Here is a 13,705-nt window from a genome sequence, read left to right on the forward strand (position 1 = left end):
CAACACCCCATTGTAAAGTTAGGGAGCTGAGGCTTAGAGAGAGAAGGATCAAAATTGGCCACTAATGTAGGGTGCCCAATTTGAGGTGTCTAGGCCCTGTTTTTCCAGAGGACTTAGCGGTATCTAGCACTTTATACATTCAAAGCACAGCTCCCCTTGACTTCAGCTGTGAGTGCTCAGCACTTCTGCCAATCAGTTGAGGACTCGTGAAATGAGGAACAAGCATTTAGTGACTGCCTGTGAAAAGTTTGGCTTAAGTGACTTGAGTAGCATCACACAGGAAGTCTGTGGCAGAGGCAGGGATAGAAAACAATTCTCCAGGGCAGCGTTCCTGCAGCCCCCTGCCTCATTCACTACACATCTCCCCCTTCTCCCCGTTTCCCCCAAGCGCAGCCTCTTTTGCTCCATCCCCTCCAAACTGTCCTCTTCCAAATCCTGTCTCTTCCCCAACCTTGGCTCCTTGTCGCCATCCCATTCTCCTCACTGAGCCAGTCCCCTCCTCAGGCTTCTCATCCTCCTCCCAGTCTCCTTGCCCAGCCAGTGCCATTTCCTTGTCTGTTCTCTCTCCTGCCCCAGCCTCACTCGTTTCCCCTCCAGCCCTGTGTCTCCCTCCCACCCCCGCTCCCAATCCCAGTTCCCCTCACAGACTTCACATCCAATCCCAGCTCCCAACTCCATCCAAATCCCCCTTCCAATCCCAGTCTCTTTGCCCAGCCATCCCAATTCCCCCCCACACACATGGTGGCTCCTCATCTGATCTATTTCCCCCTCACCTCCCCCCATTTTGGTTTCCTGTCCTTGTCCAGCAGTCCCAATCTCCACACACACCCCAGTTCCTAGTCTGGTCTCAATGTCTTCTCCCTCCTCCCCCATTTTCCTCACCAGATCCCAGTCTCCGTCCTCCCTCAAGTTCAATCGCAGTTTTTATCCCCCCTCCCACCTCCAGTCCCAGTCTCGCCAGGTTCCTTTTCCCACTCTACTCCTTTCCCTCTCCCTGGTCCAGCTTTTCTCCCCACTGCATTCAAATCAAGCACCTTTCTCCTCCAGGCTTATTTCAGGTGCCCAGCCTCGCCCTAGCCCACAGCAGCTGGGAACAACAATTACAGGGAAAATCTGGCTTTGCCCCTGTAGCCCTAGGCTGGAGCATGCTCATTTGCTTTGTGGGGGTCACACAAGCGCACACAGTCCGGTCATATGTAGGTCAAGATTGGTCAGAGAGGATGGAATATTCAGAGATTTTAGCTGCTAAACTCTGAGAAGTCTGTATCAAGCATGTAAAAACCGCAGTTTTTCAAAGGCTTAAAACTTGGCCAAATTTGGGCATATTTTCACAAGAGCAGCAAAGGCACATTCCTGCTGCAAAGGCCACCCTCTGCCAAATTTCAAGGCTCTATTCCAAAGCTTCCCAAAGAAAAGGCTGCCAGAATTTTCAGCATTGTTTTGCAATGTATTTTTCCCCAGCCTCATTCTCAGAAGCAACTGAACCATTTTGGCTGAAACTTTCCAAAAATCCAGCCTCAGGCAGACACCCAGGGTAGAAAATTTCAGCTTGAGTGGTTAAAGTTTGGCAAAATGATAAGCAACTGAGAATGGGGTGGGAAGCATCAGGCAAGCTTAATTGGCAGAGAAAACTTTAAACTGATTTGGAATCACATGGTTCCTGTGAAAACACTCATCCTTCCTGTTGCCATCCTCCCTGAACTTTGTTACACGCACTAGTTGCCTCTTTTCTTGCAAGCTCTTTGGGGCAGATGATGTGGTGGTGTCATCATCTGTCCTTTCCGCTCACCTTTGTGTGCCTCCTATACTGCCTAGATTTCTTTACATCGCTCAGTCAGGACCCTAGCTCTAATAAATAGTCCACAGAAAGTTGCCTGAATTATCCTAAATTGAGTGGATTGTCTGAAATTCTTCTTCATTCTTGTTTCACACATCAAGTACTCTGTGTGCTCCTTTGAACCGCCTTCCAGATAAAGCAGTGTGTGCTATTTGTAACCACATCTTTAAATCACTATCGTATACTGGGTCCCTTTTTCCATAATGTACAACCTGCTTCGTCTGAGAAGTTCTGACTCTGTGGGTGTGCAGAGCGGTGTCCTGTTTGGTTTTGTTTGGTGGTTTAAAAGGTTAGGATCCAGACGCATTAGAATGAATTGGCTCATTGTGAGAATGAAATTGGCAGTAATACCACTTTACAGGTTTGGGAGGATTTTAAAGCTGTTGGAATTGCGAATTTCACAGCTGTATTCAAAGTATTTTAAGTCCATGGTCTGGGTAGTGTTTCTGACTATCAAGTATTCCATGTAAGTTAATTCTGGAAATAAGTTCATTTTAGGATATTGTTCTCAATCCAGCTGAGTTCCTGTTGTCCTGCAGGAAAACTCTGATGACTCCCAGAACACTGGGTGGGAGATACAAACGTACATGGCATACAGCGGTTGTCTTGTGATCTCTGATCCAAGTTTCTGGTAGATTTGAAAAGGGTTTAGATTGCAGATAGTCTGGGTGGTGTTTACCTGTGTGTCTCATGGGTCCATTTATTTTTCGGTGATTGGCTTTAAATTCAATGTTATCTTCACTGAGCGTTTTTCCAATATTTATTTTTAGCAAGCCAGTCTTTTGGGGGGCAATACATTCCAATGACAGTAGATGAGAAAAGATCTTTGGCTGCTGCTCATACTAACCTGTAGTCTTTGGTAAAGATCGGTTGTTAGTATCCATTTAATGGCTGATTTATCATCTCTTGGGGAAACTACCCTGCACTTGAAAATGAATGAATTTGCTAGTACCAGTTCTGACACCCCAGTGGTGCCTAGACAGATAGATAATGTGAATAAGTCTGTAGCATCCCTTGCAACTCTTTTTGTCTTCAGTTTGCCTGGATTTAAAAGGGTGGCCTAATGCAGCCTTCCAAAACGGTCAGGAAAATTTAACAGGCCGAGCAAAGAATCTGCTCGCCTACCTGCAGTAATATAATGAATGTCATAAAAAACGAATGATATTTTCCTTGCCTTTTGGATTAGTAGGGTGTTACAAGAAGCTTTTAGAAGTGCTCATGCAGAGACCTGGAACTAGGAGACGCAATCTGCTTATCTGCACTCATTTCAGCTTCCTCATTAATAAAACTATTTCAGTGTTGTGCTGGAAAAAAAAGACCAAGAGATGGACATTAATGCTGCTTTCCTTTTTAATACCACTGCATCAGGAGGTCAAGTTTGTGTATCCAGCAGGCCATGTTAGTCCGCTTGCCTGTGAATAGAAGAGAGTTAAAATAGCACATTGTCCTTTTATGCTGTAGCAATCTCAGTAATGTTTATGTCACTTCCATTTTTTTAATTGTTGATGATGAATCTGTGATACTTGTTTTTCCTTTGGAAACATCAGAGTGGACATTTTTTTTAACACACACTTCAGTGCTTTACGCAAAGAGCCACTATTTGTATATTGCTAATAAAACTGATTGCATTAGGTTTATGGTGGCATTTCATTAGGCTTATATCAGGTTGCACTTTTCAGTGCTTTGCCATGTTTATGTGGAAACAGGTTTAGCCCATCTTCCTCAACAGAAATTTTCCTTTAGGTCTAGTGCAGGACTCTAACATTTGAGCCATAATTGGTGTGTTTCAGGTTCCTTTTCAGAATACCAAATTTTCTATTCACATACATATTCATGTGTTGGTATCTATAGGAGTAGAGAAGACTTGAAGGATGCCTGGAACCGCAGTTTGGTGGGCTAACACATAGGTCTATGTAGTATTGAATGAGGCAATCCATGAAGCATTTTGGGGGGTACACAGAAGTCTTCACTAGTGCATGCGGCGGCATCTGCCTGTCTGTCTTATAGTATAGTGCCCATCACCATAGTATCTCAGAGCTTCCCACATAAAATAGGTGTGTACGCCATGGTCCCCAGTAGACTTCATGAATCCTTTTGCTGTTCTTTCATCATGGCAAGGAGGCTGTTTTGGGGATATATGTGGGTGTGTTTCATAAGGTACAAAGCTGAGTTTGGAGAGTCTTGGAGGTGCTGCTGGAGCAGCCGGTATGTGGTTGTGGTGAATCCCTGGGTCCTCAGGACAGACGGACTCCCAAGGAGGTCATTAGTTCCGAGTCACAGCCAGGGTTTGTCCAGGGGAGTGCTGTCCCTCCTACTGGACAGGTTGTGTGCATTTCTCTTATTTCTTGGCACATCTGTGCAATCTCCTCGGAGCACCCCAGAATGGGCAACAGCAGTGAGCAAAACCCAGTGGGGCCAGAGGTTGGGATTTCACCTGCTGTGGAGTACCACTGTCATCAGGAGACTTCTACAGGGAGATGATGCTCATTGTAGAGGCTTGGATGTGATCCTCCATGGGATCTGGCAGGCTTAAGGACAACTTCGGGCTCATCTTCCAGGGGACGGGGAGGAGCCTGCACTGTCACTAATATGCCTGTGCCACCATGAGTAATCAGTGAAGGTATCATTCACCTAACACATACGATCGTGGCACTTGCTGAAAGTGTATTGGACTGGCCTAACTAAAAGACGTATTTAACACATGCCTTTGGGACACGTGAGGGCAAGAAAGGAGTGTGCGTGGGAGGGGCTTTGTGGACTTCGCTGTTTTGGAGGAATTGAGATTTGCTGTGGGTGATTTAATGAGGATGTTGATGGTGCAGCTGTTACTAGAAACTCAAGAAAGCATCCAGTATAACTGAAGTGCAGCCTGCTACTGATGTGTGGATGGCTTATTAAAAATACATTGTCACCATTTGTGGGCTGCTTGAGTCCTCCTCTGTAGTGGGTCTGCGTGCGCTTTCCCAGAGATGGCTGATTTAGCAAGGGTGGCCATCTCCGTGGCATTCTACCAGTGCTCCGCAGATACCCCCTCCCTCATCCTCAGTTCTCCTACAAAGTGACCAGACTTACTCCCAAAGAGTTTCACATTCTGACACCAAACGGTGACTCTTCGTTTTCAGACTCCTTGCCCTTTATACTGGGAAAGAAAGCAGGGGGTTATGGCGTTTTCACTTGTGGCAGGTGTGGAGTGATGCCAAAGGCTGCTGTCTATCCCTAGACTGCTTGTTTACCTTGGATCAATAAAATATCTCTTGTAATATTTCTTGAAACGTCTTCAGATGCAACAGACCATAAATCCTTTGGCTCCGCCCAGCCTCCTGGGTCTCAGACCTTCATAAGCACCTCACTTCTCAGGACATCTGCAGAAAGACGCCTGTTCTCACTCCGAATTTAATTGTTTTCACCCTCATCTGCAGAGAGACCCCACCCCAACTGAATTCATTCCCCACCTCCTGCCACTGAGAGTGGAAAGCTGGGTGTGACCCATATAAGGCGGTAGGAGGAGCTAGATAATTTTTCCAGCTGAGTCATCTCCATTAAAAAAAAAGTACAAGTTGAGTTGTTCAGCGTCTGCAATGGATGCTTTTGCCTACCTTAAATTACCTTCAAGTTTTGTTCGTAAATAGTCTTGTTCCAAACTGTTGTGCAGTGTAAACCTAGGCTGTTTTAAGAGATGCTGCCTTCCCCTCCAGAGTACTGCCTTCCCCTCCTCAGTACTGCATTTCAGTGATAGGTAGAAGGACACTGGATAAAAAATGACAGCACACTGCACACTAGTCACGCTTAGTGACGTAGCAATGGGAATCTAGGATAAAATTTTCACAAGCAGTTATCTGATTTAGAAGCCTACGTCCCAATTTCAAAATGACTTCGTAGTGGGACTTAGACTTCCACTTTCAATGAAATTTTGGCTCCTAAGTCCTTAAAGGAAAACGGGACTTAGGCTTCTGAGTCACTTAGGTGCTTTTGAAAATGCTCCTCTTTAGTAATTAGACAACTACTCAATATTAGCAATGTTCCTACAGAAATTATAGGAAAGTACAAAGACTACTGAAAATAGTATCTATTTATCCAAAGCAAAACTGGCCAGTTTTCAAGGATGGCCACTCTAAATGCTTGTTTGCATCACTATGTGGATATTGCAATGATAATTATTGTATAAATTAAGCATCTTTGTGCTAGAAGGTACGAATAAATATACTATTCTTGTAACATAATTAAAGCATTCAAACTGAGAAATGTTTATAATTGCATGGTTCTTAAACCCAAGACTGTGCATCTGGATACAAAATTAATGGACTTTTATGAAATATGAAGTTATTAAAACACAGCAAATGGAATTAATCATCTGATTATCTTCTAATATTTTAATTATCATATTTTAATCCAATGTATATGTTTTAATCTTTGGAATTATTAATGAAAAGTTACAACATTGCTTGTAGCTAAAAATAATAATATTCGTCAGTATATATCATGCCTCACTTTAACTGTGAGTTAGCAAAGCTACATTTTTTCCCCAAGAAATTTTCTTTCACAGTTGACTGTGACTTTCCAGACACTTAAAAAAAAAAAAAAACCTGCCTAATTGATAACCAAAATTTAATCATAGTAGGATACTTTCAGTTTGCATTCAAATAAGGTATTTCTTTGTCTAAATAAGCTTCCCTTGGTTGATTATTCATGTTGTAGTTCAAAATGTTTAAAAATGAAAGACAGATTTGGATGAAATGTAGACTACTTAATACAGTGTGTATTTAATATAAAAGTCATACATTATTCATTTTTGCAATTTGAATAACTTTGAATTTAGCATCCCTGTTCTTTTTCTTTTCCTTTGATGAACAATTAATTATTAAAATATAATATTGTCAGCATATGGCACAAAAATCCTTGGAAGTGGAATATGAGCTTCATTCTTCAGTAGTCCTTTAATAAAGGAATATGCCATACGTGTATGTTGGTTTATGTTTACATTTGTCCAGCATTTTACAAATTTTCATACATTCTAACAAAAGATTAAAGGAGTCAGAAATTCAGATTGTTGATTATAATGGAAGATTTGTAAGCCATACAGTTTTTAAAAAATGTCTACACACCACATCTAATTTCCAGGCCTTTGCTATGTGCATGTCCAAATGGCCTGTTGGGGTCATAACTGTCCATTTGTACGTGAAAATACCACATTTATACAGGCAATTGCAGGCACTAGCCAGGCACGTAGTCGTGTGCCTTTTTAAAAACTATTTCTTTTTAGTTGCTTTAAAGATGTATGCAGGCTGCATTTGAAAATCAGAACCTAAAATTGAACCTACAGTTTTTCCTGACCAAATTTTCATGTGTAAAATTGAGCAAATGGAATTCGAGGTTGTGCGCATATATATCTGGCTGTGGGGGTGGGGGGAAGCACAGCACTGATTATAAATGCATATTAGGGACCCTTTTGAACTTTGGTCAGTGGTATGTTCGACCATTTCTATTTTTAAAAACAACCTTTTTTTTTTTCTTCCATAAAGGAATAATGTTTTGGTTTAAGGGCCAGAAATGTGGCCTGCTTCTTTCTTTCTTTCTTTTTTTTTTTTTTTGGTCGTATCTGTTTGCATTATATACAAAAAATATCCAGTGAGGAAAAGACAACCGTGCTCTTTTAGCATATATGCTTTGACATGAATAGAATTATTCATATTTTTGAGTATTGAAGGCTTCAGAGACATTGCACGCCTGTTGCTATGTAGCAGAATCTAAAATGCCTACAGTGCATCACATATTTACATCTTTCATCAGCAATACAGAAAAATATCATGATTACAGGAATGGTGCTCTGGGATATAGATATACCTTCCTTTGATGTGATCAAGGCCACTAGAAAACTGTGTGGTTTAGTGAAACTGAATTCTACAGCTTTTTAATCCTGCCTTTCTGTGTTCTAATTTAGGACATATTTCAGCAGATCTACCAATCACCTTGCAGCCAATTAAACCATGAGAAACCCCACCAGTAGGGAGCAGTGGGGTAGCTCATTAGCTCTGATGAGACTAGATAAGGACAATTGTGGATCAGTCTTAATATGGACTTTTGTTTAAAGTCCAGAAAAGATAGAGCCATACAGAGGGAGGGAGGGAGGAAGGAAGGAAGGAAGGAAGGAATGCAGGTGCTGTCTCTGTAAAGGAGAAGTTCCATTGTTGGGAGAGCCCACAGGCGTAAAGCACTTATTAAGCACCTTACTGGTACCTTTTCCGTAGACATAGGGGGAGGTTCAGCCCGTTAGTCATGCAGACTGCAGGGGATAACCACAAAGGAACAGTGGAGAGGCTTTCTAGCCTGCAGCTGTTTCCTTCTTTTATGGTGCATTCTCCCAAATTTAAATGTTACAAAACTGCAGCTATTAATTAATCAGAATTTGTACAATATATTTGTTTGGATTTCAAGATGAAGTTATGTCAGTTTTACTCCAAGCTGTGTCTGTGAAGTGTGAGAACAAGAGGTCCTGAAACAACTGAATTCCACAAAGAATAAAAATGCACCTCTCCTATATTGTTCTTTTGAATGTTGATGAACCATGCGGGTTTTCAGCACTGCGTGTCACTGACTTCAGGTCAGTTTTGACTGTGAATTACACATGATGAAATCTGTTTTATGTGACTATACAATAGACCTGCAAAACCCAGCTGCCTGGCTACCTGCCTGGCTGCCTTTTTAGGTTCACAGAAGTTGGATAGAAAAGACGTATTAGATGATCAGTTCCAATCTCTCATCTGTGCAGAGTGCAATTTAAAAGAATATATATATATTTTAAATGATACATAGAAAAATGTGATTACAGTAGAAACTTCCTTGTTAATTCTTGCTCTAAATGTTGGGAGACCAATTGAAATCAGAGAAGCTTGCAGTTTAGCAAGTGTCTGTGACAGGGACAATGTGTCCAGCGCCGTGTTCTGTAATTTTGGCCTGCCGGGAAACAGTGTCTCATGCTGGCCCCACCTTTGATGCACTACCAGGACTGTTCATACATCCTCCTCCAAAGGAAAGTGGTGGTAGGACGGGCTGTCTGGTCAGAGTTCTGATGGGCCCGAATGGAAGCTGCCCGATTGACTACGGAGATGCCTGGTTTGATCAGGACAGGGAAGGCTTTCAGAAAGACTGGCCTCATTCCTTTCCTTTTCCATGGACAGTAAGAGAGAGAACCACACCTGAATGAACTCCTGTAACTCAGCTCAGTGCACTGGAAGTCAGTGACGCTATATTTGCATGGAGGAGATGTCTCCAGCCTTTCCTGCCTGGAAGAAAAGACAGAGGAAGAAGAATTGCCATATGCAATGTTCCTAACAACAGGGCTGCCCAGTAGCTCTGCTACTTACCTTGCACTGAGTCAAGCCACGTTAAGAGAGACTATTTTAAGAGTGGGGCAGCATTTCCAAAGGCGCTCTCTATGATAATGATTCTGCAGACTTACCCATTGCTTCCTCTTCATTCCCAGAGCCCCAGCAGTTCCACGGAAACACTGGGTGGGCAATCTGGCTCTGGTTCCCCATTCTCAGCCACACTGTGTAATGTAACTAGCCTTATTTCAGGGTTGCAGCTCCTGTTTGATGTGGGACCAATACTTTATGTGGTGCTCTCTGACTGGCCAGTAGAGAGCATGATGTCACATATGCTGGCTCCACCCCCCGATAGAGCTTTCTGGGTCTGCACTTTTATGGACTACTAAGCTGAAGAGCAATTTAATGGGGTTCTACTGTCCTGCCATGCTGAAAGCCATATTATATTATTTCCTAAGGTTAAAAAAAGAGAAACCTATTGGAAAAATAAATGCATTTCACACCTGTGTTATACCCGCTACATTAAACACTAATGTTTGGCCCAAGATCGATGAACATTTCAGGTGTCCTTTTCACAAATAACTCTTAAAGTAGCTTTCTGACATGGTTTTATATTTTATAACTATGATCAAATACATTGTAACCGATGCATATTTTAAAGCCATCCATCAACATGGTATCTGTTTTAAAGTAATGTAATCGATGTATAATTTTATTTGTTGTTCTTTCCTACAGAGAAAGAGACCTTTCTGGATCCCTTTGTGCTGAGAGACCTTCTGCCGACATCACTGGGAAGTTATTATCGCTATACAGGTTCTCTGACAACTCCACCATGTAGCGAGATTGTGGAATGGATAGTTTTTCGCAGGCCTGTTTCTATTTCTTATCACCAGGTAAGCTTGTGCCATCAGTAATGGTTCTATCTTGATTTGCCCTCTGCTACTCAAAAACTGATGTTTTAATTTACAGGACAAAAACAAACAAAAAAATCTGTTGACAAAATAAGGAAATATTTGAGTTTTTTTTAATATATATTGTTTCTGAACATGAGCAATCAGACTTAAGGAGATAATACAACATGAAACCCAATTTCCTTCTAATGATTTAGCTAGTACTGGTTATTTTAAGTTAAAGTTAAGCTATCGTCTAAATATTTACACAGAATCCTTTCTTCTTCTTTTAAATTGAAGGTTTGTTTTGAAAGTAAAATAAGTAACTTTATATGGACACGTATTTAGTACTTTGAAGTAATTACACTAGGAAATAAATGTTACCATTAATTTGCCATCTTTAACTGTTGTTACAGCATAGTGAAGCTGCCATTATGTGCTTATCCAAATCTTTAAAGCTAGCACATAGCATCTCTTATTGTAGATTGAGGCAATGACTGGAACTTGTGTTGCGAGGAATCCCACAATAACAAATGAATATATGCAGTCAAGTGTTTAACTATTAAAAACATTTTGACATTTTAAAACCATTGTTTTTAGAAAGACTTCCTGTTAAAGTCAGATTTTTCTTTAATGTTCTTGTTTTGCTTCAATTGAAAACAGAGCTGTTGTAAAATAAGCTATTTCGGTAAAAGTTAGTGAAGTATCTAACTAGAAGTGAATGTAAATGTGTCTGTATACACATTCCATAAGCAAATGTTAAAATTATCTAATACACAGTTTAAGGAATGAGTGTCTATACATCTGGGTATAATGCTTAAATTATCCAAAAGTACAAAGTTTGGTTTAAAAGTCATAAAATAAATATAGTACATAATCTGCAATATCCCAAATTAAGGTTAATAAATTTAATGATACACTTTAGTTATTAGCATCCAAATATTCAGGTACGTCACTCATAAATCTTAGTCATTAATCACTAAGGCCTGGTCTACACTGGGGTGGGGGGATCGATCTAAGATATGCAACTTCAGCTACGAGAATAGTGTAGCATAGCGAAGTCGACGTATCTTAGATCGACTCAGAATCACTTACTTTGTGTCCTCACGGCATGGGATCGACGGCCGCCACTCCCCCATCGACTTTGCTTCTGCCTCTCGCTGAGCTGGAGTTCAGCAGTTGACGGGAGAGTGATCAGGGATCAATTTATCGCGTCTACACTACACGCGATAAATCGATCCCCAATAGATCGATCGCTACCCGCCGATCCAGCGGGTAGAGTAGACGTACCCTAAGAGTAGCTTGTGGAAAGCAAATATACAAGTGTAGATGATACCTATATACCCCACCCCCACTAGAGGATTGCACTGGTGTATGTATAGTGGCATAGATATAATAGTATAACTTGTGTGTGTAGACAAGCTTCCATGTTGGTTTACCAGGCAATGTGGAATAATAGTATTATTTCCCCCTGCAGCATAAGACGGATATAGACTTAGAGATGTAGTTTCCAACCTGGCCAATACTGTCATTATGATGTGTTCCTTTTATAGAAGCAGCACAGTGTAATCCATTCCCTTAGTTTAACTGTATCACAAACCATAGGAAACGGTCTGTAATCCCACATGGGAAAAGTGATATTATGTAAGCTCTGCTGAAGTTCTAATAAAATCCTTCCAAGGTATCGTGCTGGAAAATTGACAGTTTTGAAAACAGTCCGTTTGTGGAGGCTTCTCTCTTTTAGTCTTCATGCTCCATCACTGTCATCTCGCCTTATAATTAGACAACAAAACAGCACAAGGCCTGTCACCCCGCAAATGCATTCTAAAGCTAAGTGCATTCAGTGACCCAAAGCATAACATTATCTCTCATAATGCACACCTCCGAGTATTTTATTGTCATTAGAATGGGTTCAGTATTTTTAATTGCCATTTATATATCCATCACTTAGAAAACTGTGCACATCAGGTTTTTAATAGTTTGTAATTACATGACTTTGAGTTTTAGATCACTTTCCTCCTTACCTACAATGGTGCCTTAAGAGCTTTTTATTTCATTTGAACTGGAGCTCTCGCTCCCTTGAAGGGCATGAATTTAACTTCCTCTGTTCTGCCAGCAGTGATGGATCAATTAATAGCTAATTTGTGTTACATCATATTTTTGTAATAAATCATTTCAACTTTGGTTTTATATATCAGCATGTAAAAAGGAAAGTTAAAATTGCATTTGAAACGGCAGCAGTTCAAATGCAGTTATGCCTCCCCAAGGTAGCTTTCCAGAAGAAAATAGTTGAAAAGTTCTTTTAAAGGGTTTAAAAAGTCAGGTTAATGTCATGGAAGTAGAAAGGTAAAGACTTAACTTAGAGTGAGCAGTTGGTACGTAAATTCTTGATCCTGCATAGACCTTATGCACCAGCTTCACTTTGTACATTGCAAGTAGTCCCACCGAGTTCAATGAGACTGTTCCCAGCGCTTACAGTTCAGCAGGTGCAAAAGTCTTTGAAGAATCAGGGCCCAAGAGGGATTATCAGGAACCACATGTTTTCTCTCCCTTCCTTCCTCCCTCATAAGAAAAGTGTAGGGTAATAGTCTCTTCACCCTTTTATCTACCTATGTGTGATGCCTCTAGTTTTCCTCATAAATGCTGGTTAGAGATTCCATGGGAGCAGGATTGGATCCTCGGAGTCTTTCATATTGCAATATAACAAATCGTAGTTCTTGATGTGAAATATAACCAGCCTAAGCACCTCCTTCACCCCAGATTTCATTCTGGCATCTTGCAGTTGCCTGCATTGATGAGGGAACATTTAATTTCTTTATCACTGTTGCTGCTTGATCATTAATACTATGCCCACCTCTTTAAAAGGCATGGACTGGACAATGGCAGGCACGTTAACAAAGAGCTGAGATGACATCACAGGGTGGAGTTAACTAATGGAAGTTCTCCGCATTCCCACAAATTAGATAACATAGGGTCAGTCAGAGCTGTGGTGTTGGACTGTTCGGTGTGTGTTACTTAACCCTCTTTGCGTCAATTTCCCCATTTGCGTAGTGAGGTTAATAGTTCTGTATTCCATTGGACAGTCGTGAGGATCACTGTTTGCAAAGTGATTTCAGCTCTTCTTATACAAAAGGCTGTGCAGGCCCAAGTTATCATCTATGATGTGTTAATTTGAGGGCAGATGAATTCTCCTGATACTCGGTTCCAAGTTCCCTACCTTCATCCAAAACTGCCAGACTCAGGGTTAGAGATGTATAACAAATCCCTTCCATAATCTCAGTTCGAATTTTCATTGGGGGGCTCCCAATGCAAGAATTCTAAATTTTGTCTCGAATTATCAGGCCCAGCACACCACCAAGCTCCAGCTGAGCCTCCTATTGAAACAAAATGGGCCCAATTAACTCTGTCCTACCCTAATGATCAGAAGAAATTTTACAGGTTTCAGTTGAGTAGCTAGAAACCACAGAGCACGGCAGAATATGTGGCCTGGACAGTGACACAGGATGGGTGCTTCAATGCTGCTGATCTGTGAGGGAAATTAAATGATTTTAGTGGGTGCCCGGACTCCAGTGGGGAACCCTTGACAGGTCTGTTAAGCTTCCCTTTGATTTTTTCAGAGAGAAGCTATCAACGGAGGCTATGATGTGGTTGACAGT

The 13,705-nt window shown here is 41.3% G+C and overlaps 1 protein-coding gene across 3 annotated transcripts in view; it reads left to right on the forward strand.

Annotated features, from left to right (window-relative positions):
- The window catches only part of PTPRG (protein tyrosine phosphatase receptor type G), a 569,213-nt gene that overhangs the window by 423,714 nt on the left and 131,794 nt on the right, over nucleotides 1-13,705 (forward strand). For all 3 annotated transcript variants that reach the window (XM_045023221.1, XM_045023224.1, XM_045023223.1), the window contains exon 7: nucleotides 9,895-10,052. In XM_045023221.1, coding sequence (XP_044879156.1) covers nucleotides 9,895-10,052 — 158 coding nt within the window. The remainder of the gene's footprint in view (nucleotides 1-9,894; nucleotides 10,053-13,705) is intronic.

This window comes from Mauremys mutica, chromosome 7, assembly GCF_020497125.1.
Source record: "Mauremys mutica isolate MM-2020 ecotype Southern chromosome 7, ASM2049712v1, whole genome shotgun sequence".
In the NCBI taxonomy this organism is placed as follows: domain Eukaryota; kingdom Metazoa; phylum Chordata; order Testudines; family Geoemydidae; genus Mauremys; species Mauremys mutica.